General features: G+C 44.9%; 1 protein-coding gene across 1 annotated transcript in view; it reads right to left on the minus strand.

Moving 5' to 3' along the window:
- csmd3b (CUB and Sushi multiple domains 3b) overlaps positions 1-24,828 on the minus strand; it is a 1,478,622-nt gene that overhangs the window by 221,730 nt on the left and 1,232,064 nt on the right. The window contains exons 29-31 of the mRNA XM_080194817.1: positions 12,357-12,473; positions 7,018-7,131; positions 4,946-5,041 (exon numbers count right to left, since the gene is read on the minus strand). Coding sequence (XP_080050943.1) covers positions 4,946-5,041; positions 7,018-7,131; positions 12,357-12,473 — 327 coding nt within the window. The remainder of the gene's footprint in view (positions 1-4,945; positions 5,042-7,017; positions 7,132-12,356; positions 12,474-24,828) is intronic.

Genomic DNA, 24,828 nt, shown 5'->3' on the forward strand with positions numbered 1-24,828 from the left:
TTAAGTGATTATAATAAATTATTTTGTGATCTCTTTTGTCAGTGTCTCAATGTTTGTTTGCACAAATTAAGGGGTGTCATGTATTTGAAGCCTCCATCATTAATACTTTAATGGGCTACCTGATTGACATCTTTAGAGTTTGCAGAAACATCAGTTTTTTTTCCCCAAAGGCAAAATGGTCAATGCATGTTTTTTTTCATAGCATTCCACGTACGTCATTGTCACTAGACACCTCAATAGTTCCAACTCAGTGTGTATGAGGCAAATAAGCATGGAAGTGCCTGTGACACGGGGGCTACAAGAAGCTATGGTGGCGGATGGGTAGTATGAGTTGGCATGGAGGTGACATGGGGAGTGAATGGGGGCATACAGGATGTACAGTGGGTGAGGGCTACAGCCTTTAATAAAACTGGAAAAAGTCCCAAATAACAAAGGAGAACTTGCTAACCAGCCCTGCTCAGTACTCAACAGGCCAGAGCTGCCACGCTCTGCTTCTGCACTAAGTGGGCCCAACTCTATCCTGTACCCATCACCCTGAGCGTACGTTTTAACGTTCAGAACCTTTCTACAGAGGAAGATCTTGAGTCAGGAACTTTTAACTTGAGCGACCTGTATTGGTAGTAGAAATCCAGCACAATGGATCTACAATATCATCAGTAGGACATTCTTTTAACTGCAGGAGTCAAGAAATTAATTTAAACATTGTTTCGATATTATAACTCAAAGTGCATAATTGTGAGCATTTGCTTTTTGTTCCCAGTTTCACAACTTGATTACACACATTTATCTACAGATCCAAATTCAAAATTGGCCAAGTCAAAGAATCAGGCAGTCAAAATTTGATGTTCTGCTTAATTCCTACTGTTTACAACTGTTTGCAGTGGGATTAATTTCCTTGGCAGCACTTGATTTTTCAAATGGCTATTAAGCCTCTCCAGAGTCAAGAAATTGGTATGAAACATGACTTGATCAGTTAGATTCTACAATTAAGATTATTGAGATCTCCTTCAAGTCAAACACCTTCTCGACATGGAACTTCAGCGCAATTTTTTTCACTGTCACTAGGTCAAAAAATGTAGCACCCTCACTAACAGCATTGTATACAGGACATGGACTGGAACAGTTCAAGACAGCAACTCAACTCAAAACCTGTTCAAGGGCCATTAGGAATGGGCAACAAATATTTGCCTTGCCAGCAGTGCCATGACCAAATATAAAATGATCAAGCACAGCAAACTCACAAAGTGGAAAACTGAAGTCATCATTGCCAGTAATGTCACCTTTGGTTCGTTTAGCAGCAGGGTACCCAAAAATGGAAAAACATCCTTCCTCATTTCGACCATTCACTTCAATGGGATTCCCTGTAATTTAATTTGTCTTTCAGATCAATGAGTTCCACTTGACTGCTCTTGAAATTACCAATTTCCGAAATTTAACTCCTGTTCCCTGGTTCCATTACACCTGGGGCAGTTTTGTCTTTTTTACTCTACTCTCAAAGATTTCAGTTATCGCTCGATTTTCTCCTGAATAGAACAAAAAAAACACCAATCTTACTTTGTGAATTCAATCTTTTGCATTTCCAGCAACCATACACCTTCAATTCAACAGGATGGTCATGGTCAACTTGCAAAAGGATTGTCATTATCAGTTTTTTCATTCTTTCCAAGGGTATGTGTGGCTATCGCTGACTCTAATTGTCCTTGAGAATAGGTAACGAGCTGTCTTTTTGAGTGACTACACTCAACATGGTGTACTGAGACTGAGGGTTAGGGAGAAAATTCCTGAAATTGGACCCAGTGACGGTGAAGGAATTACAATGTGGTTCCAAGTAAGCACGGTGCGTGACTTGGAAGGGAAGGTGAAATTGGTAATTTCAAGAACAGTCAAGTGGAACTCATTCATCTGAAAGGTGAATTAAATTACAGGGAATCCCACTGAAGTGGACAGTCAAAATGGTAGTTAGAAATGTTTCTACAAAGGGATTGTGGGTTACGATGATAAGGGTCAGAGGGCTTGAGGAGGGATGTTTTTTCATTTTTGGGTACCCTGCTGCTAAAATAGTTTTAGCAACTAAGTTGAAGAGGAACTTCTTCACTCAAAGGGTGGTGAATCTCTGGAATTCTCTGTCCATTGAAGTGGTGGAGGCTGCCTCGCTAAATATATTTAAGTCACGGGTAGATAGATTTCTGAGAGACAAGGGAATTAAGGGTTATGGGGAGAAAGCGGGAAAGTGGAACACTTCACATCAGCCATGATCTGATTGAATGGCGGGGCAGGCTCAAAGGGCTAGATGGCCTACTCCTGCTCCTATTTCTTGTGTTCTTATGTAAAATAACTGAAGGTGGCATGAATGGAAATGACGATTTCAATTTTCCACTTGATGAGTTTGCTGTGGTTGACCATTTTATATTTGGTTATGGCATTGCTGGCAAGGCACGCATTTGCTGCCCACGTCATTCTTGGTGGCAGAGGTCACGGGTTTGGTTTGCTGTTGAAGGAGCCTTGTTGAGTTATTGCAGTGCATTTTATATATGGTACACATTGCAACCACTGTGCATCAATGGTGGAGTTAAACTTTAAAATGATGGATGGGTGTCAATCAAACAAGTTGCTTGGTCTTGGTTAGTGTTGAGCTTCTTGAGTGTTGTTGAAGCTGTACTTATCCAGGCAAGTGGAGAGTATTCCATCACACTCCTGAGCGGTGTCTTCAATGGGGGACCTTGTGATTTGCACTCATGTTCTGGGCTGTCACATCACTGAAGATGGGACTATGTGTGGAGCATCCTCCCCCAGTTCATTGTTTAACTGTCTGCTGGCACTCACAACTGGATGTGGCAGACTACAGAGCTTCGATTTGATCCATTGTTGGTGGGATCATTTATTTTTATGCACACTGCTTCTGCTGTTTGGGATGCAAGTAATTCCTTGTTGAAACTTCACTCCGTTGACATCTCATGTTTTAGGCATGCCTGGAGGCATTCTTGTCCTCCTGCAATCTTCATTGATCCTCCAACTTGAAAGTAATGATCGAGTGGGAGATGTGTTCGACCATGAGGTTACAGATTGTAGTTGTGTACAAGTTTGCAGCTGCTGAAGACCCACAGCGCTCCATGGAAGCCCAGTTTGGAGTTGCTTGATCTGCTCAAAATCGATCCTATTTAGCACGGTCATAGCTCCGCACAACGCGATGGAGGATGTCCCCAATGTGAAGGCAAACCTCATCTTCACAAGAACTGTGCTATGATCGCTCCCACCAACATTGTCATGGATGATGCATCTGTGATAAATGGAGTGATGAGGATGAGGTCGAGTTATTTTTTTCTCTCTTCCATCATTCACCTTACTTTCTGATGCAAAGCCATTATAGCAGCTTTGTCCTTTAGGATTTGGCCAGCCCAATTAGCAGTTGTGTTATGGAGCCATTCTCGGTGTTGGACATTGAAGTCCCCACCAGAGTATATTTGTTCCTTTGGCACCCTCATAGCTTCTTCCGGTTGGTATTCAATGTGGGGGAGTGCTGATTTGTTGAGGTGGAGAGAGAGGGAGGAAGCAGTGGATAACTATAAGCGGTGAGTTTCCTTGCCCATATTTGACCATATGCTATAAGATTTCATGAGGTCCAGAGTCAATGTTAAGGGCATTCCCCAGAACTACACCCTCCCTACTGTATATCACTGTGCTGCCATCTCAGCGGGGCTATCCTGTTAGAGTTGCGATGTCAAGTAAGATTCAGTGAGTACGACTGACAGGCTGTTGCTTGACTGGTCTGTGGGGCAACTCTCCAAATTTTGGCACAATCCCCCAGATCTTAGGAAGGAGGAATTTTCAGCGTCAATTTGACCAGGCATGCCATTGTCATTTCCACGTGATTGGTCCACTTTCATTCCTTTTTGACATTGGAATGGTTTGGTACAACTGAGTGGTTTGCTCAACCATTTTCGTGGGCATTTTAACAGTCAAACACATTGTAGATCTGGGGTCACATGTAGGCCAGACCATGTAAGGAAGGGAGTTTTCCTTCCGTGAAGGATATCTGTGAGAAGGTTACAACAATTGTTGATGGTTTCGTGGTCACCATTACTGAAACTAACTTTCAATTCCAGATTTATTGATGAAGTGAAGTTCTACCAGTTACCATGGTGGGAGTTGACCCTGTGTCCCCAGAGCATGAGCATGGATGCATTTATTTTATGGGATGTGGCATCACCAGCTGGTCAGAATTTTTTTGCCCATCCCTAATTGCAAAGGTGGTGTCGAGCCACCTTTGGATCTGTTGCTTTCCACGTGGTGTAAGTATTACTTTTAGGAAGGGAGATCCCCGATTTTAACCCAGATACAGTGAAGAAGCGACAAACAAAATTCCAAGTCAGGATGGTATGTGGCTTCGATGGAAACTCGCAGGTTGCAGTGTTCCCACACATCTGCTGCCCTTGTCCTTCTAGATGGTACAGTTCATGGGTCAGGAAACTGCTGTGTCTGAATTATTAGTCCAGTGAATGACCATTATGCCACTGCCTCCCCCAAGTATTTCACCCCTCTGGGGTACGCTACCCAGTGATCCAACGAAAAACTAGTCAATCTAGCTTAGTGAAGACAAGATAATTATTCCAGAACCTTTGGAATAAGAGTCACAAGATTACTGAGTCGCTGGAGACAAGGGAGACGATAGAGTAATCCTAACTCTTCATCAGAAAGACACATCAATGTGTCCAGAAGACCACTGAATAATTTTCAGGTTGTTGCCTCCATTACTCTTCCTGGGAGTCCTACCAAATGTTGATTACACTTAATGTGAACAACTTTTCCCGAACAACAATCTTAAATTTGCGTGGCAGAAGAACTGGACTTCCTTCTTAACAAACAACGATTACTTTAGATTTTAAACTCTGGCATTGTATTTTGATTTTTTTTGTATTTTAATTCAGTCAATAATTCATTCACTGACCTTGGTAGACAAAATGAAATCCTTTAGCTGTTACTGGACCAACAGTGATAAACTTGATTGTGATCTGGTTACCTGAACTTAAAGGGAGGGATTCTCCTAAAACAAAATATAAGAAATAAGAGTTATTGAATACAAATGAAATGCAATTGAATGCAGAGACTGTGCTTCAAATAATACATTTCACTTCACTCGGAGACTTTGGTAACCAAACGTACATGGAGCAAAATGTATTTTTCCCAAATTTCCTATTCCTGTTTTTTTTAATACGCCGAGTTTAAGCATTGCAATTAGATACCATTGGAAACCAAATAGCTTATTTTAAACAAAATGAAAACTATTTCAACCATCCTGTTGCATTTCATGTCATTAATATTAACAGCAAATTGTGCAGTGCATTCCAATGAATAAATTTATGTTCTCTGAATATTACACTGATGCTGGAACTGAATTGAAACTCTCTGCTCAAACAGACAAACCCAGCAGCAAAACTTGTGGCAACAGTTTTTTCTACTACTCGTCACACATCAGTGCTTCTGAATGTAATTTTGAATGTAATTTTATTTTGATTGGCAGTGAACTTATTTCCCCATTAGCATTAGTTAGTAAGCATCCACCACCCCGTAGTGCCAATGCTCCAAAGCTATTTTATTTATGCTAGAGTGAGTTGGCAGTAATTACTGCCCACTGTTGAGTTACCCCATTAAATGTAATATTGTTTGCATTGATCAAGTTATTTATGGTGTCCCTAAGCATATTATATGCAGCCAATGATTTCGATGTGGGTTGACTTTTGCATAAAGAAACATGACAACAAAATTCTGTCGAATAAGATTCTACAAATTTAGATCGATGCCCTATTAATCTTTTATTATTGTTTGTTGAAGAAAGCAAGTTGACCACAGCAGAAACCCCCTTTTTTTCTTTTAATAATGCCAAGAATCTTCAACATTGAGCCAAACCCCCAAAATACGCTTGTTATATTACAAGTGAATTAGAGAGCCAACGAAAGCATTTAGCAATATTTCAAGACATACAAAGGAACTGCATATCTCATTCTGTTTTAATCAAATAGATTTTGTCTTACTCAGAATATAAGATTTGAACGGTCTTGCCTTCTCTCCGTTTGGAGACAAAAGGCTCGAACATATAATGGGCTGTGATGTTGACACTTACACTGAGATTGCAACTACTGCTGCCTTTCAGTGCTGTCTTTAGGTGGTGGTCCAAATGTAAGCTAATAAATGTTATTTGCTTTGTCCTGCTTCGAATCTAATGATATTTGTCCAACACAATTTCAGCAGAAAATAGTTCAGTGTTCAAACATCTAATACAATATTCAATCTTCTTTCCATTGACTCAACCTGCCAAAGCTGATTTTGAAATTTATCCTGCTTCTCTTCAACTGAATTTGGGCCAATGTTTTTCAAAATACAAGGGTATCTCAGTTTTTATGAGCTTGTCTAATTTTCCATTGCTACCTAGTTCTTAATACCATTGCCACCAACACAAACCATGTTTTGCCCTTTGACCTTGAAGCTAAATGTTGGCTGGTATAAGTTACGCTCAAAATCATCGAATCAACATGCAAGTCTAACTCTCCACGTTGTCGACCGGAGGATGCTGTTCTTTAGGATTTTTTTTAATCTTTAAACAAGCATTGTGGTTTGCTCTTAAATTACAGATACAGACTCTGCAGAAGTTGCCGCAGTATGCAGAATCAAGAACCCAGAAGAAAGAGGACATTTGTCCACTGTTATCTACGTTGGGGCAGAGTTCCTTTAAGGGAATGGGGCATGTGGCAGACTGTGTGGGGTGAGCTGGCTGGGGACCACCCTCAGTGGGCAGTCAACATTTGGAGTGTAGAGCTAGTAGACTGAACGAAGATCGATGTTCCCTGATGCCTGACTGTGGGTTAGTTGTTGAGGAGACACCTCAGTACTGAGAGATTTAACATCCACAAGCACACGTTTTCCAATATGTTATTCTGCAATAGGGCTGGAATCAACAAAAGAGAGGGTAGTGACTGGAAAACAAGTGAGTCATAATGACCTAAAACAAATAGTTATTCACACCTGAATGTGACCCTGACAGTGAGGTCAACAGTGAAGCTTGCTGGGTCGGTCCATCGTATATATCAACGACATCGTGCAGGGCAGTCTGAAAAAACACAAACTGACCAAACACCACTGTCACAGGAGCAGCAGAGGTAACAGCAGAGAGAGAGAAAAAGAGAAGTTAGCGGTGTATTTTTACAAAATACCCAACAGTGAAAGCAAGAAATATTACAAAGCTAGAAATTTAGGAGAAGGACCATTTGGTGCATTTTATCCAAAGGTGTACAGTACCCTTCAATAGACACAGGTGAAAGGCGTGGCAAGTGGAACACCCCGGAACAGAGACAGAGGCGAGACTCAACTTCATCGCGCTTCAGGCCACCACCTTCATGTGCATTTTCAACGCACCACAATAATTGGGTAGCACAGTGGTTAGCACTGCCGCTTCACAGCTCCAGGGACCTGGGTCGATTCCCGGTTTGGGTCACCGTCTGTGTGGAGTTTGCACATTCTCCTCGTGTCTGCGTGGGTTTCGTCCCAAAGATGTGCGGGTTAGGTTGATTGGCCATGCTAAAATTGCCCCTTAGTGTCCTGAGGGATTAGGTTAGAGGGATTAGCGGGTAAATGTGTAGGGATAATGTTTAGGGCTGGGGTGGGATTGTAGTCGGTGCAGACTTGATGGGCCGAATGGCCTCTTTCTGCACTGTAGCGTTCTATGAATAGGCAAATTTGTTAAATATTTTCTGAAAATCATTCTGATTGAGGATTTGATTCAATTGAGTACTGTCTCGATGTTAGCGGCATATCCACACCTTACGTGAACTGACATTCTCAGCAATCACTTTGATAAATTTAGATCGCAGCTCCCAGATACTCGACAAAAAACTGCATTTCGATGTGTGCGTTTGACAAATTCACACCAATGTTCAAAATTTGGTCAAAGAGCAAGTTTTCAAAATTTCACACCAAATGGTTGACCTTGTCAAGTTTTATTGGGGCTTCTGGAAACCTGGACTGTCACATCCATTATATATGATTGAAAATGCTGCAGCTATTTCAGATATTCATGGCGTGTTGGAGATCAGTATTAGATCGCTCTGTGGGACACAAAAAACTGACCCCTTCCACAGATTAGTACCGATTATGACCAAGTTGCTTTATTTTAGATTGAAATACCGGACAATTAACATGGTTCTGAAAAGCTCCATCTTTAATTATTAGCGTCACAATTAGGCTTACATTAACACTGCAACGATTGTGAAAATCCCTGAGTCATTACACTCTAGCGCCTGTTCGGATCCACTGAGGGAGAATTTAACATAGCACCTAACCAGCACATCTTTCGAATTGAGAATAAAATAAATGTTTTTTCCCAGCAAAGCATTTTTTAGGCAGGAGTACATGACATGAATATCTTTAAAGTTATCCTTCAATCAGGTCACCGCATGTGGGTGAGCAGGCTTCAGGGTCAAAGCATACCAGTAATTCTCATTATGTATTTCAAGGACAACCTCGAGACACATCACCCAGTTAACCCTGTACTTATACAGAATGTGAACGTGCATCAAAAGATACTGACAATCAGAAGCTGGAAACAGAAAAGCAGAGAAATTAGCAGGAGGAAGCAGTTCAGCCCTTCAAGACCGTTCTGCCATTCATTTTGATCATGGACAATCATCAAACCCAATTGGCTGTGATTCTTCCATCCTAATGTTTTAGTGCAGCAAGCCAGGAGATTCTCGTGTCGGCCGATTTGCAGGGCTCACACATCGGTTCCCATCCCTATAGTGTCTCCGGCAGCTCTGCACTGGAAATCATCGGGGAGGTACCCAGACTATTGAAATGCTCATTTAAATATCATTTAAATTTCTTTAATAGGCCTGGGACTGAAGTCCCCAGGCCTGCTAGCATCTCCGGCCAGCCACCCCCACCCTCCCCCACCACAGAGTGGCTCATTCCAGTCGGGATTACAGAAGCTCCCCACTAATGGGGAGTGGCTTCACCCCACTGGATAGAAGAAGGGGCAATCAGGGGCCCCCCCAAAGAGTCAGGCTGTGGTTGGGTGCCCCCCCGGGCATTGGCATCTTGGCAGTGCCAACCTGGGCCTCCTGGCACTGCTCAAGAGGTGGAGTGCCAATGCCCAGGTGGCACCTTGGCAGTGTCCATCAGGCATGGGCAGTGACAAGAGGGCAGGGCAATCGATGGGGGTGAGGGGTCCTCCTGCCACTCTGCAGTTGGGATCTGTGGGGGAAGGAAGGAGGCTGGGATGGGTGGGGGGCAGGGGAGCCTGCTGGGGGGGTTGGGACTGCGGAAGAGGAGGTTGGCACTGTCAGGGCGGGGGAAATTGAGGGGGGGGGTGACTGGAGATTATTGGGCTGGGGGGGGAGGGGGGGGCAGCAGGCTATGGGGGGGCAGGGGACCAGCGATGCGGGGGCTGTGGGGCTGGCCAGCAATCGAGCTGGCTAGCAATTGCGAGGCTATCAGACAGGGACCACTGTTCAGGCGGACCCTTAGCGCTCATAGATCAGTGCATGCACAACTGCCCACTCAGTGCTATGCCAGCCTCCCCAGTATGAATAGGCCCTGCCCACTGACTTGTAATGATATACACGCAAGCGACCTCTGCAGTGCACAGACTGTGAGAGATTCTTCTCTGAGCTCCAAGTGAATAAGCCAAATTTGACACTTAGTCTTTCACACCAGTGGGAGCAGTGGCTGTTGGTGGCAATGACGCCCAACCTTTCAGCAACCAAGTCTGCTTGATGCCTCCAGTTCACGTCTGAGCTGTCACTCAATTGCAATGGGCTCAGTCACAATGGGCATCAAATGGCTTATTCAGAGAATGAAACTCTCTGCCTCAAAATAACTGCAGTCGTTAACTCAATTTATAATTTTAAACCTGACTTTGATGCATTTCTTTTAGCTGAAGTTATGAAAGAACATGGAGCCAATTAGTCAAATGGATGGAGTTAGAATACAGAGCTACTGAATTTGTAATGTGTGGTCTGGTATGTCACGATATTGTTTGAAGAAAGCATCACAATTGTGAATTTCTGAGTTGAGACACAAGGTTTCTGATGAATAAAGTTGCTTCCTTTTCACCCTGCAAACTTTCAAGAGTTTTTTTTAAATTTTGTGCAAGTCTAAATTAACTCAGATTGGGAGGATGGAAGAATTTCTACAAGAGTGTGAAAGACTTGATCTGAAAGGGGTAATTAGCACTGACAAACTGATCTTATACTTCAGTCGGTCAACACAGAGCGATGGACTGGTGGAAGTTAAAGCTGTGACACCCAAAAGAACATGAACAATGTTAAAGTGAGGGTGGAACTTTACAGCCCCTCCCACCGACAGGATCTTCCAAAGTCCATGGAGTTTTGAATGGTGCCCTGTATTATTTTTTTTTACAGAGTCATAAAATTCCACCCTAAATATTTTTTTGAGCCATTCTGGAAACAAAACTGCCAACAAACTTATTCATGGGTAAATCCAGCCCTGTGGATTTTTAAATTGAAGGTAGCGTTCCTTAGCCTGTTTATCGAGTGAGAAACTAAAAATCAAAACACTCGGGAAATTAGTCTTCATTTCGCAAGCTCTTCATTTTTTTTCACTTCATACCATACACTCACTTATAAAGCAGAATGATGCTGTACGTCGAGAAAGCTTCCTGAAGAGATATACATCAACCTGCATGCTAATCATGTGCTGATGGTTCGATTCCCTGATGTTTAATGGTTATCAGTCATTTTAATGTCAACACAAGGTCACTGAAAATTATGAATCATGCTTTGTTTACAAAGGACTGTTGCCTGGGGCATCCACCAAACACAGGCAAGTCATTTATCTTAGGGGCTGAAGCCATTAGCCTGTTAAATAGCACTGTCATTATTCCTTCAGCAGAGTAATGAAACATTAAAAAAAAACACAGGACTGCGCATTTTTAACACATAACTTAAGTGAGAGAAAAATATTCTCACTTGACAGCTTTCACTTTCTTCCTTCACTAAAATATGACTCAGATTCTCAGAGCTTGCCACATCAATGCGACGTGAACCGAATGTAGACCAACTGGGTAATGAGGAAAGAAGTCATGCATCGATCAAACTTCGGCTCATCTGCTGGAGTGGGGAAAGGAGCTTAATTCTAACAGCCAGCGACAGATTTCATGCCAGGTTTTCTACCTGGACACAAATGATCCTGCTCACTGAGATTTTATTATTTTTAAATTTAAAATAATGTTAATTGGAATCTTCATCTTAGAGCAGTAAGAAAATTGATTCAACAAAGGACAAAGTGAAAATGAGATGTCGAAAACCATGCTTTCTCTCTCTGCATTGGTGCAGAGAAACCCATCTTCCTAAATGTAAACATTTCTTCTCCTGAAACAGTCAGTTCAAAACAGTGGAATTTTCGGGTGGAATTTTATGACTCTGTAAAACAAATAATACAGGGCGCCATTCAAAACTCCATTGACATTGGAAGATCCGGCTGGTGAGAGGGGCTGTAAAATTCCACTCTTACTTTGTCGATGTTCTTTTGGATGTCATAGCTTTAACTTCCACCAGTCCATTGGTCTGTGTTGACCGACTGAAGTATAAGATCAGTTATCCTTTTCTTACCCGACGCTTTTTCAAGATATAGACTCGCAATTCACTCCAACTTTTTTTATCTTCGAGTCTTTCTGACCCTTTCCCGCCATACCTTTCAACTCAGGCCAGACGGGAACTGTGCAGGGCAAAATACACCCAGGGCCCTCTGCTGATGCAAGGAAGTCATCACCCCTTTTTTGCGTGGCATTAGCTCTCATAAATCATGTATGCTTAAAGATATAATCGCATTCAAATCAGGGAGATGATAGGTTGTGTCAGGTAAGTGGTTTGAATTTGGACATGGGAGGGGGTGAAGTGTGGGGGTGTCTGGGGACTCTGGGACATATGACCACTTAGGGTGTTGCCTGCAGGGGGATGATTGGGATGGATGGGTGCTCCGGGGAGGGGACGGGATACAAAGAGTTGAAGGGAGGGTTTGGGCTGAATTGGTTGGCACGTACTTGGTAGTTGGAGGGAGCACCATGGAGGGATATTGAGGGGGTGGGGAGGGTCGTTGGGAGGATGGCAAAATGGTATGAGAGGGTAGTCAGAGGAGAGGGTGGAGGCAGGGATGTCAGTGTTGGTCTATAAAATAAAGGCAGTTTTATCTTATCCTTTTGGATCTGCACTCATTATTTTCAAATTTACTTCAGAAATATGTGGTCAAGACCAATACTCGTATGTCTCAAAAAAGAAACAATACCTTCAGCCGAGTACCCACGCAAACCTCAAGTCATTTAGTAAATAGTGAATGGTAACGTCACTCACCAAACTCTCTGGAGACAGTGATAGAATAAACACAATTGTGTCCAGTACTATAATTTCTGGGGTAGTTTGGCGATAGCACAGTGCCATCAGAACCTGTGGATCGACTTCCACACGGAGCTGAAAGATACAATTGTATTTCACAAATATTAACAAGTTAAAGTTTGCTCTGGTAAAAAAGAAGTAATTTGATACGCATTGAATTGAAGGTACATCCTGCTTGCTCCAGAAAGCAAAGTAAATACTTTCAGGCATTTGCTCTGCTTCTACTTTCAAGTCTCAAAACACGCTTCAATTTATATTTCTACGCCTCAGTGAGAGCTTCTTGCTTCAACAAAGGCAGCCAACGTGCATTGGTAGGGTTGAATGCTCACGGCAGTGGTACTCTTCACAACGAGTGAGCAGATCTTGCAGCAAATTGTAAGTAAATCCAGGCTCGAAATCCCAAAGCACTTTGAACTATGTCTGTTTGATTGCAGCAAGCAGGAGCTAAGCTTTCTTTAGTTATATGTCAGGAGCGTTTTTGATCTTCGATCACGTGGAAAGCCTCAAGTTGGCACTGAAGTGGCGGAGGAAGGAATTATCCTTCAAGCTGAGTTAACTGGGCTCAGGTTCAATGGGTTTGGGCAAGCTGTATGGAATGAACAGCCTTATTCCATGAAGAGCCCTGCTAACTATAGCCCGCTACTCGTCAATAGTTGGCAAATTTGTAAGAATGCAGATTGTACATTTTGGTACATAAACAGTTATGATCATACTCACTATTCATCCAACAACTGATCCAATTTTATACAGGATCGTTCAAGATTTTTTGGCAGTTTTCCATCTGCCTTGTCGCAAGCGAACTTAAAGGCAATCATTCAGGGGCACTTGTGTGTTTATGGATCTGTCCAGGTGACTGAAATCCCTGCACAAGTCTGCCACTATTTTATTTGGGGTGATCAACATGCCTCGATGATGACACTTGGCTCTGCTTTTACATGGGACCGCAGGAAAAGCAGGGATGATAGACTTGTGTTTTCATATCTAAAACGGAGGGTCTTACTTCACTGGCAAAGCAAGAAAAACAATGCAGGAGAATGAGAGGAGACGGACAGCTAACACAGAAAGGAATCCGGAAGTCTTTGACAGCCAGATTGCAGTCCATGACCTTCGGGATCGTTACAGGAATATTGATACTTTTTCATGAACATGGATAAAATCTCAACATGGACGCCAAGTTTAAACATCGCTGCACTCTGCAATTTGCAAACTACAGAGCTGGAACAGACAGTATTCATGCAGCTAGGTCTTGGACAATCCAATCAAAACCAGACAGGCCTGAGACTACCTGGCCAAGTGTTAATGGCTGCATTATTTTAGAACGTTAGCTGAGTTTTTGGATTAATAGTCCAATGGTAATACCATTAGGCCATTGCCTTCCCCTGAGACATGGGGTGGAATTTTCCTGTCCCGCCCGCCACGGGAATCAGAGTGGGTGGGACATGGACCATACGAATGATTTTCCTCAGAGTGAGTGTGGCGAAAAATTCCTACCCATAGAGTACAAAGGCAAACAAATTATGACGAACCCTCATAAAACTCTGGTTCAGCCTCAACTGGAGTTTGATGTATTTTTCTGAGCGCCGCCCTTTAGGAAGGATGTGAAGGCTTTTAAGAAGATATAGGAAAGATTGATGGGAATGTGAGCAGGGGTGAGTAACTTCTGTTACACGGATAGATTGGAGGGGCTCAGGTAGTTCTCCTTTGAGAAAATAAAGGTTGAAAGGAGGTGTGACAGAGGTATTAAAAATCATGAGGAGCCTGGGCAGAGCAGACAAAGATAAATTGTTCCCAGTCATGGAATGAGAATCAGGGGATATTGTGCTAAGACGAATGGCAAAGGAAGTAACAGTGAAATAAGTAAAGCATTAATGCAGCGAGTGGTTACAGTCTGGAATGCACTGCTTGAACAGAAATATTTACAGGACGGCAGGTGGATGAACAGAGAGAAGTAAAGAGAAGATATACCGAAGGGCTTTCTTCCAATCCATGACCATTCTGTGATACTATGCTTTATCACTTTATCAGCCAATGGTGTTTCTAAGTTTGAAATGATTGCAGCCAGTCGAATTGGTATACACTACAGCATACATGGCAGGGATGGACTCCTCCACCTTCAATTCAAGGCTTCGTACAGTTTCAGTAAGCTCTTTTGGATGCCCACATATTTCTTTTTGCTGGGGGTATCCTCATGCTTTCGATGGAGACTCCCCATGCATATCTCTGTCTCCAGAATCTGATCCTCTTCACGTGTGATTTGCCCTCACCTTATGCTACCCTGACTCACGGAGATACCGGACTCACTGCACTGGGTGAAACTGTGCTGGTGGTGAGTGTGTCGGAGTCACGTGAAGATGCTTCCTCCCAGCGTGCTGGTTCTTCTCTGTCTCATCCCCTTCGGTGTGCCTCTGGCAATCCGCTCGCAGGAGATGAAAGACAAGCATTCGTACTGCGCACAGATGGCAATGGGATTAAGCCCTGGTATTGCAGACGATCATATTTAAAATATTGTTGACAGTGAGTCTCTATGAGTGACAAGCCAATACCAAGAGGCAATGTGATATCAAATGCTTTCACCTGGTCTTTTTCTATCTCACTTCTCTATTCCAAAAAGCTCCGAGACTTTATAATTAGAAGCACTGAGTAAACAAAAGAAGCAAATTATGAGGAACCTTTCTAAAACACAGGCTTAGCCTCAATTGTGTACAATTAAATGCACCACACTTTTCTCCTCCACTACCATCAGCACCCAAGGATGCAACTCCTGCCCCAGTTCAGTGTCTTTCCTTGATGCCTGTCGTACATTCTCTTCTCTCATAATGAGAATAGGCAGAGCGTTATTACTGTGACAAGTCCAATCTTAGCTCATGAGGTAGGCTTGATATTTGAGGAGGTTGGGGTGGGTAACATTCGCCAGCACATTGAGGCTGAAAGGCAGAGATATCTATGGGGATGCAGAGCCATGCTGCAGCCTCGGGAGGCAACTTTCTCTGTAGATACAAGTTGAATGCCTCAGAGGATATTTAGTTGCAGGCTGCGACAGAAGTGAGAGTGTGATGGCTGTCAGATGAAAGTTCAGCAACACTTTTATTGCCAGAAGTCACTCAATGGTTTTCGACACCGTATTCAGCTCTTCTATATTACATTCCAGCTTCTTTCTTGCTCCAAGTAAGTCTGTTTAGTGATGCTGGCAGGTCTCTTCCAGTCATCCTCTGGAAAAGAACATTTGGCTCCGTGCCCTGAGAGTTTGCAAACTCATCTCCAGGAACGTGTCTGTGAAACAGGCGGCAGCCCTCTCCTGACTCCCATCCATTCTCCTCCCCTTTGTCTCACTAATTCAGCAACACACAATGTTGCGACTTTCAGTGCTGCTCATGTCCCTTGAAGCACAGATCCTTCATCAGTGTTTCATCCTCCCGGCTCCCCCTAATTGGAACACAATCCTGAAGGCGAGTTATTAATGAGTTCATGCTGTACAGAACAATCAGAAGATCGCTCTATAAAAGGATAGATTCCTAACTTGAAAGTGCTCCCACCATTGTGATAGGGACTAAAATTATAAATTTCACCCAAAGCTGTTCTGATATCCCTTTCCTGCCATTCGAGCAGCGCCAGGACAAATGAACATTTGGCACTGTAAACTATCAGATTAGAAAGGCTACTCTCAAAGGATTATAAACTAGCATCCCATGAAGAACCTAGCAGCTGGAACATACCCAATGGGCAAAATGATTATAGTACCCCAGCAACTGGCCAAGTGACATAGAATAGTAACTTACTTCCAGTTGGCCATTTGAGCAGTCAAACATTCAAACAACAAGAACCTGTTTTAATCAAGTATATCCTGGATTACGGGTCATAGGCTAGCTTCTCTGCTGCTCACTCAGATGTTTTTGGGCACGATCTCACCTGCCGTTCACACCCCGGCTATAGCAAAGTCAGAGAATTTGGCAGCAAGCCAAATCCCTGTTCACTGCAGGGAGATGGGAAAATCCCACTGGCGTGAAGAGTGATAAGATTCCGACTGTGCTGCCATTAAGGTGCTTAGCACAGTTAGACACATCCAAGCTGTGATTTAATGCACTGCTCTGAATCATGCTGCATAGTTATGTTGTAATCAATTCTCGAGCTTGTATAATGCCAAGTTGTGCTTTTGATCCTTTTTTTGAGTGCCTTGCGGTGCTAATGACATAATCTCAAGTGGCAACTTTAAAAGTCAAGGCAGTTTGAAAATGTTGCCTTCGATCTCCATAGATTTCTTTTCCTATTTAATTTTCAAACTCGATATGCATTATTGAAGGTAATTAATGTTTGACATAACCAACCATACTATCCCCAAGAGGGCTGACATATAACCTGCATCATCGCCTCGGTTCGTTAAACAATGATGGGGACAGTCCACTGTTGACACTTTCTGCCCCTTTCTTTGTGACTTTATCTGGCTAACCTCCTCTGTCACTCTCTCAGAAAGAGACTAACAGACAAACTCCTGAACACTAATGGAAAAAGTGAAAATAATCTCTCATCCATTTCTCTAGGTATATATATTTTAAGTGGAAAAGGTAAATTTAAAGTGCATCTGCTCCAGGGCCTATCCATTCCAATCACTGAGCATAGAGAGATTTTCATCAAGATAATTGAAAATGATAAATAAAAGCAGCCTTTGCTGAATATATTCAGGAGTTCAGGAAGCATCTGTGGAACAGGAAATGAGAAACATTTCAATTCAATGACCTTTTGTCAGTTTCTGTGACCTGTAAGGTTAACTGTCTCTCTCTCTACCGATGCTGCCAGACTTGCTGAGTATTTGCAAAATGTTTTCTTTTTATTCCAGATTTCCCGCATCTGCAGTATTTTATTGTATTGAAAATTTCCAGCTTAGACATTGCAACTGATCTACTGTAAACAAAATATTCATCGAAAGTGATTTGCTAAACTCTTTACTTGCAATTTTCTTATTGCGATTTTAGATCATTCCACCAAGCAAGCTAAACTTCAGAATTTTCTTGTGTAATTGACCTTTCACTTGTCAGTAAACAACTGATCTTCATGCAAATCTACTCCTCCTCCTTGATCTTTCCAAGCTGTCTTGGCATCTAGACATGGACTATCAGTGAGCTGGATGACCCTCTTCTGAACTGTAGGAATTCAATGATTCCATGATTGCCTTTCTTGATCGCTGCAATCACTTTTCTGTCGGGAAGAAGGTACAAATGTCTGAGGCCATATACCAAGTGACCCAAGAACTGCTTCATCCCTGCTGCCATCAGACTTTCGAATGGACCTGCCCTCACATTAAGTTGATCTTCTCTGCACCTTCTCTGATGGTAACATTACATTCTGTACCCTCTCCTTTCCTTCTCCATGCACAATATGCTTTGTCTGTATTGTGCACAAGAAAAAATACTTTACACGATATACCAATACATGTGATGATAATAAATCAAATCAAATCCAATCAAAAACTTTAGGAAGACATTTAATGTGGGGTGCCACCTCATGTGATTTTCCTCTCCTCATGAATAAAATTGCTGACCTTTTCCAGTTTGACATCTCTAACTGTCTGATAAACCTTCTTGCAATGATCTCCTGGCTAAGGGAAAGTGAAGAGATGTAGGGTGAGGTGGCTCCAAAGCATTCCCAACAAAATGTTTGGAATTATGTCAACTCTCCAGCAGATGCCAATAACTGAATCAGAGTATCACAGTATTCCAAGAATTTTTTTTTAAATGACCAAACAATCTCCCTGACTAAAAAAAAACTTCTCAGTCAATAAGATGATAACAGATCATTCCAGCTGAAGTTCACTGAAAAGTACTGGCACCAACTCAACAACTGGAAGTCATTGCTAGATTTCCGATGAGACCAGCGAATCAGGCACTTCAACTAGAATCCAGTTGAGATAAACTCAAAACGAGTTTCAGCCAGTTTGATCCTGATCAAGTACTCTGTACTCATTTAGTCCTGGACTTTGGAGCATCCTTAATCTTAATCACTCCAACACTGGGAGCCATGCCATTGGCCATCAAGGCACGATGCTTCACAAATTTCTCCCATATAGAAACAGTGCAACATAGAAGGGGCTATTCAGCCCACCTTGTCCACGCTGACCCGATCTAATCTGACCTTGTTGCACATGTATCTTTCCATCTCATTCTCCTCCTTTTAGATGCTCCCTGAAATCTACCACTCTGACTAGGTTTTTGGTCATCTCCTTATGCAGCTCAATGTCAGTTTCTTTCTTATAACTCACATGAAGCACCTTGATTCAAGGCATTATATAAATACAAGTTATTGTTATCAACATTGTTTTGCGAATTCTTTTGTCTTTCAAGAAGACAAGTGGCAATCATCTTAAGGTCCTTGTTGTGACTTTTTTCTGCTCCATTAGGTATTATTAATTAACGATTTGGATAGATTGGTTAGCAGAAAATTCGCCCACACTTCATGATCTGCCTGCACAGCCTCAGGCTAAAAACTGATTGCAGGATCTAAGCAAAGCGAAGTTAAAGAGAATAGCAGGTTAGCTACGAAGACTTGCATTCTAATCAGTATTCTGTAAACTGTGTGTGTCTTTATATGCCTTTCTCTGACCAGAACCTTCCACACACCTGACGAAGGAACACCATTTCCGAAAGCTTGAGGGATTACTATCAAATAAACTGGTTGGACTTAAACCTGGTGTTGTGAGACTTCTTACTGTGTTTAAGGATTTTGAACAGACCACTTGCTTCCAGTCATTGGCTCAGTGGGTAGATGCCATTCTCCCTGAAGCATGACAAGTGACACAGAGGTGGCAGAGAGCAGGAGAACCTGGTGAAATAGGGAGAAGAACGAGAAGGAGAAGAGCTCACATCAGGAAGCTCCTTCTACCTCGGGGGTACAAGGACCAATTTTCCTACCTGAACTTGATTTGATTCGATTATTGTCACATGTATTGGGATTCAATGAAAAGCATTGTTTCTTGCGAGCTATACAAACAAGACATTCTATTCACATAGCACATAGGGGATAAGGAAAGGATAGGGTGCAGAATATAATGTTACAGTCACAGTGAGGGTGTGGAGAAAGATCAGCTTAAGACATGGTAGGTCCATTCAAAAGTCTGATGGCAGCAAGGAAGGAGCTGTTCTAGAGTTGGTTGGTACGTGATCTCAGACTTTTGTATCTTTTTCCTGATGGAAAAAAAGTGGAAGAGAGTATGCCAAAGATGCATGGATTATACTGGCTGCTTTTCTGAGGCAGTGGGAAATAGGGACAGAGTCAGTGAGTAGGAGGCTGCTTTGTGTGATGGGCTAGACTACATTCACAACCCTTTGTAGTTTGTTGCTGTCTTGGTCACATCAGGAGACATACCAAGCTGTTATACATCTGGAAAGGATGCTTTCTGTGCTTCAGGGACAGACATTGTGCTAGACATCCCTGCTTCACTAAAGACATCCTCACAGAAATTGGCCACTGGTCAAGACACAACTGGAGCCTCTGAGCAGCTCGAGGACTGTGTGGAAGTTAAAATGCTCAACTTAAAGTTTCATGCCTTCTCTGTAATATCTAATGAAAATGTTTATCAGTTTGCAGAACTTCAAAGGAGTCAGTGTCTACTGTTTCAGCAAGAACAGGCTAATTTTCATCTGCATAGGCCCCATAACATTCTGTTTTTCGACCTTCACCAGAGGGTGAGCAAGACCAGATTTTTCCATAACAAATTCCAAAGGTGAGATTTGGGGACATGCTATGCAAATGAAGGATTAGCAGAAGTCAGATTTTCATCAAATGAAAAAGGGTGAAAATGCAGGAATTAAATTGGTGAATTTGAAAGCAAATGAAGGATTTGAAAATTTTCTTGTTTCTAATTTGCTGTAATTGACTAATTGCCAAGTTAATTTTTCTACAATGTCAGCGCCACTTGCAGGGCAGCTGCAAGGAGGGTTCTCTTTGTGCACAAGTCATTAAAGGCCTCGCATTGGCTGCATGGTGCCTGGCGCTGTTTGCACTCAAGTCGACTGAGAGTTGCTGGTACCCAGGATCCCTGACAGCAGCCTTGAGAATGGCTGTGGAGGTGACAACGGTCATGAACTTTTATGCATCTGTTGCTTTGCAGGTTCGAGCAGATGATAAAAGCATCACTGCTCAGTTTGCCAACCACTGTTGCAGGGGTGAGATTATGGAGGCTTTTGTGCAAAGAGAACTGAACACATTTCATTATCTCTGTAAGGTAGGTTAAGCCAGCTCGTGGCTTCACGAGGATTCCAGGGCTCACTGTGCTGCAGTGTGTCACCGATTGCACACATGTCCACTTATGGGAGGCACACATCAATTCTGAGACATGTTGCATCAGAAAGGGATTTTGTTTCCTGAAAATCCATCTGATGTACAACCATAGTCAGTGCATCATGTCGGTCAGTCTTTGGTATCCAATGCCCAGCAACTCTGGCAGTCCACTGTCACTGCACCAGCCACACTTGACCCACCAGAGCAAACCAGATGGTGGTTATTGGGCCACAAGGAATATTCACTGGCTCTCGACTCCAATTGTGAAAACCATACAAGTGGGCAACATGCCTGTGATGAACTTTGTGCTGCCACACAGCATTTGACTGAGTAAACCTTTAAGACACCAAAACAATGTTTTGATTGTTTGGAGCAGTCTGGAGGAAGCCTTGTAGCATTCAGCAGAATACACGGCAAGAGGCACGGTGGTTTGTTGAATGCTGCACAACCTTGTCATTGTGAGGCTGAATGGAAACCTGCTGAGGAGGAGGGGGAAGGGCAGCACAAAGAAGAAGAGGAACGTGCAAAGAGGCAACCAATGTCAATGTTCTCTTTAAGCTGCAGGCCTGTGTAGCCAGCCAACAGATTATCAAGTGCCACACACTTAATTACAACACTCGCTCAGATCCAAATATTCAATGAGACTTACTGCTACTCATGAACAAAGAGATGGTAGACTCCATCACAACAGTAAATTAGAGAACAAGAGATAAATGAGACATGATTAATCAGGTGGAATTAACAGCTAAAATTCAATTGTGTCAGTTCCTGGAGCCCAATATGATTCACCATTCGTCTTTCCTGTGATCTGCTTGCTACCTTTCATACACAATTCCCTTCCACTCACTGTGTCCCCCCCCAACTCCCCGGCTCGCTCTTCCCCCCCCCAACTCCCCCGCTCGCCGCTCCCCCCCCCAACTCCCCCGCTCGCCGTTCCCCCCCCCCAACTCCCCCGCTCGCTCTTCCCCCCCCCAACTCCCCCGCTCGCCGTTCCCCCCCCCCAACTCCCCCGCTCGCCGTTCCCCCCCCCCAACTCCCCCGCTCGCAGTCCCCCCCCCCAACTCCCCCGCTCGCCGTTCCCCCCCCCCAACTCCCCCGCTCGCCGTTCCCCCCCCCAACTCCCCCGCTCGCCGTTCCCCCCCCCAACTCCCCCGCTCGCCGTTCCCCCCCCCAACTCCCCCGCTCGCCGTTCCCCCCCCCAACTCCCCCGCTCGCCGTTCCCCCCCCCAACTCCCCCGCTCGCCGTTCCCCCCCCAACTCCCCCGCTCGCCGTTCCCCCCCCCAACTCCCCCGCTCGCTCCCCCCCCAACTCCCCCGCTCGCTCCCCCCCCAACTCCCCCGCTCGCTCCCCCCCCAACTCCCCCGCTCGCTCTTCCCCCCCCCAACTCCCCCGCTCGCCGTTTCCCCCCCCAACTCCCCCGCTCGCTCTTCCCCCCCCCAACTCCCCTGCTCGCTCTTCCCCCCCCAACTCCCCCGCTCGCTCTCCCCCCCCCCAACTCCCCCGCTCGCTCTCCCCCCCCCCAACTCCCCCGCTCGCTCTCCCCCCCCCCAACTCCCCCGCTCGCTCTCCCCCCCCCAACTCCCCCGCTCGCTCTCCCCCCCCCAACTCCCCCGCTCGCTCTCCCCCCCCCAACTCCCCCGCTCGCTCTCCCCCCCCCAACTCCCCCGCTCGCTCTCCCCCCCCCAACTCCCCCGCTCGCTCTCCCCCCCCCACAACTCCCCCGCTCGCTCTCCCCCCCCCACAACTCCCCCGCTCGCCCTTCCCCCCCCCAACTCCCCCGCTCGCCCTCCCCCCCCCCAACTCTCCCGCTCGCCGTTCCCCCCCACCAACTCCTCCGCTCGCCGTTCCCCCCCACCAACTCCTCCGCTCGCCGTTTCCCCTCCCCAACTCTCCCGCTCGCCGTTTCCCCCCCCCCAACTCTCCCACTCGCTCTCCCCCCCCAACTCCCCCGCTCGCTCTCCCCCCCCCAACTCTCCCGCTCGCCGTTTCCCCCCCCCCAACTCCTCCGCTCGCCGTTTCCCCTCCCCAACTCCCCCGCTCGCCGTTTCCCCCCCCCCAACTCTCCCACTCGCTCTCCCCCCCCAACTCTCCCGCTCGCTCTCCCCCCCCAACTCCCCCGCTCGCTCTTCCCCCCCCAAACTCTCCCGCTCGCCGTTTCCCCTCCCCAACTCTCCCGCTCGCTGTTCTCCCCCCCACAACTCTCCCGCTCGCTCTCCCCCCCCAACTCCCCTGCTCGCTCTTCCCCCCCCCCAACTCCCCTGCTCGCCGTTTCCCCCCCCAACTCCCCCGCTCGCTCTTCCCCCCCCCCAACTCCCCTGCTCGCCGTTTCCCCCCCCAACTCTCCCGCTCGCCATTTCCCCTCCCCAACTCTCCTGCTCGCTGTTTCCCTCCTCAACTTTCCCACTCGCCGTTTCTCTCCCCTACTCTGCTGCTCGCTGTTTTCACTCAAGGAAACTGTTTGGGAGAGGGAAGTGGTCAACATTAGGGAGATGATGAGATGGAGAGGTGGTGAGTGAGAGGGTTGGAGAGGGAAATAGCAAGCAGGAGTGAGGCAACGTGCAGGAGGAAGGAAGATAGCATCTGGGAGAAGTCGAGAGAGGGAGTAACAGTGAGGGAAGTGGAGTTAGAGGGATGTGGGAAGAAGCCAAAAAAGGAAGGAGAGGAAAGAACTGGTGAGCAGGAGAGAGGAGGGTCGGTGAGGTAAGTATCCAATCAGGCTGCTTCCAAAAGTGGAAGTTGAGTTTGAACAGAGACAGCAGTTTCAATCATAAGAACATAAGAACATAAGAAATAGGAGCAGAAGTAGGCCATCTGGCCCTTCGAGCCTGCCCCGCCATTCAATAAGATCATGGCTGATCTGTCGTGGCTCAGTTCCACTTTCCCGCCCTCTCCCCATAACCCTTAATCCCTTCTCTTATCAAAAACCCATCAACCCGCTTCTTAAAAATATTTAGCGAGGCAGCCTCCACCACTTCAACGGGCAGAGAATTCCAGAGATTCACCACCCTTTGAGTGAAGAAGTTCCTCCTCAACTCCGTTCTGAACCGCCCCCCCTTTATCTTGAGGCTGTGCCCCCTAGTCCTACTGTCTTTTTTGAGCGGGAAGAGTCTTTCCACCTCTATCCTATCCATCCCATTCATCATCTTATACGTCTCAATGAGATCTCCCCTCATTCTTCTAAACTCTAACGAGTACAAGCCTAGTTTATTCAGCCTCTCCTCATAGCTCAACCCCCTCAACTCCGGTATCAGCCTAGTAAACCTCCTCTGCACTCCCTCCAAGGCCAAAATAGAACCTCGATTTAACAATGCATTGCTTGGTGCACTGTTGGTTGAAGCGATGGGTTAGAGTGAGATACTCTTCTTCACTAAGGGATAGGAGAAATCTACTGCTGCAAGAAAACCAGCATGACTGCAAGTGACTGAGAAGACCATTACATCTCATTCTTGGTTTGAGTGCAGGAGGCAGCTTCATGACCACACCATGTGATTGCAGTTTCACAGTTACATCTTGTTGTTCACACTACCTGCCTCACACACGTCATTCAAAGTCTACTCCCATCACACTCAGGTACTTTGCAAGCATTATGATTATTTTCTTTTGATGCAAGTGTGAAGTTATTCATTTTGTTGGAAAAGCATAGAAAAGTAGAATACTTCTTTAACATTGAAGGTGGGTTCAGAAGGACCTCCGTTTGTCGTTAACGAGTCACTAAAAGTTATCACGGAGGTGCAGCAAGCAATGAGGAAAGCAAATGGTATGTCAGCCTTTGTTGCAAGGGGATTTGAGTACAAGAGTAAAAGGGTCTTGCTGCAGTTGTATAGGGCCTTGTTGAGACATCACTTCATGTACTAGGCACAGTTTTGGTCCCCTTACCTAAAGAAGGATAGATTTTCCATGCAGGGAACGCAATGGGGAATAACTAGATTAATCCCTCGGAAAGCAGGATGATTCTATGAGGAGAAATTGAAGTGACTGCATCCGCGTTCCCTCAAATTTCAAAGAATGAGAGGTAACCTCATTGAATCTTACAAAATTCCTGCAGGACGTGGCAGGCTGGATGTAAATAAGATGTTTCTCCTGGCTGGTGATTCCAAAACCAGGGCACATAATCAAAGAGTAAGGGGCAGCGCATTTATGATTGAGATGAGGAAGGATTTC

Source organism: Carcharhinus amblyrhynchos, chromosome 8 (assembly GCF_965287045.1).
Source record: "Carcharhinus amblyrhynchos chromosome 8, sCarAmb.v2.hapA, whole genome shotgun sequence".
Taxonomy (NCBI): domain Eukaryota; kingdom Metazoa; phylum Chordata; class Chondrichthyes; order Carcharhiniformes; family Carcharhinidae; genus Carcharhinus; species Carcharhinus amblyrhynchos.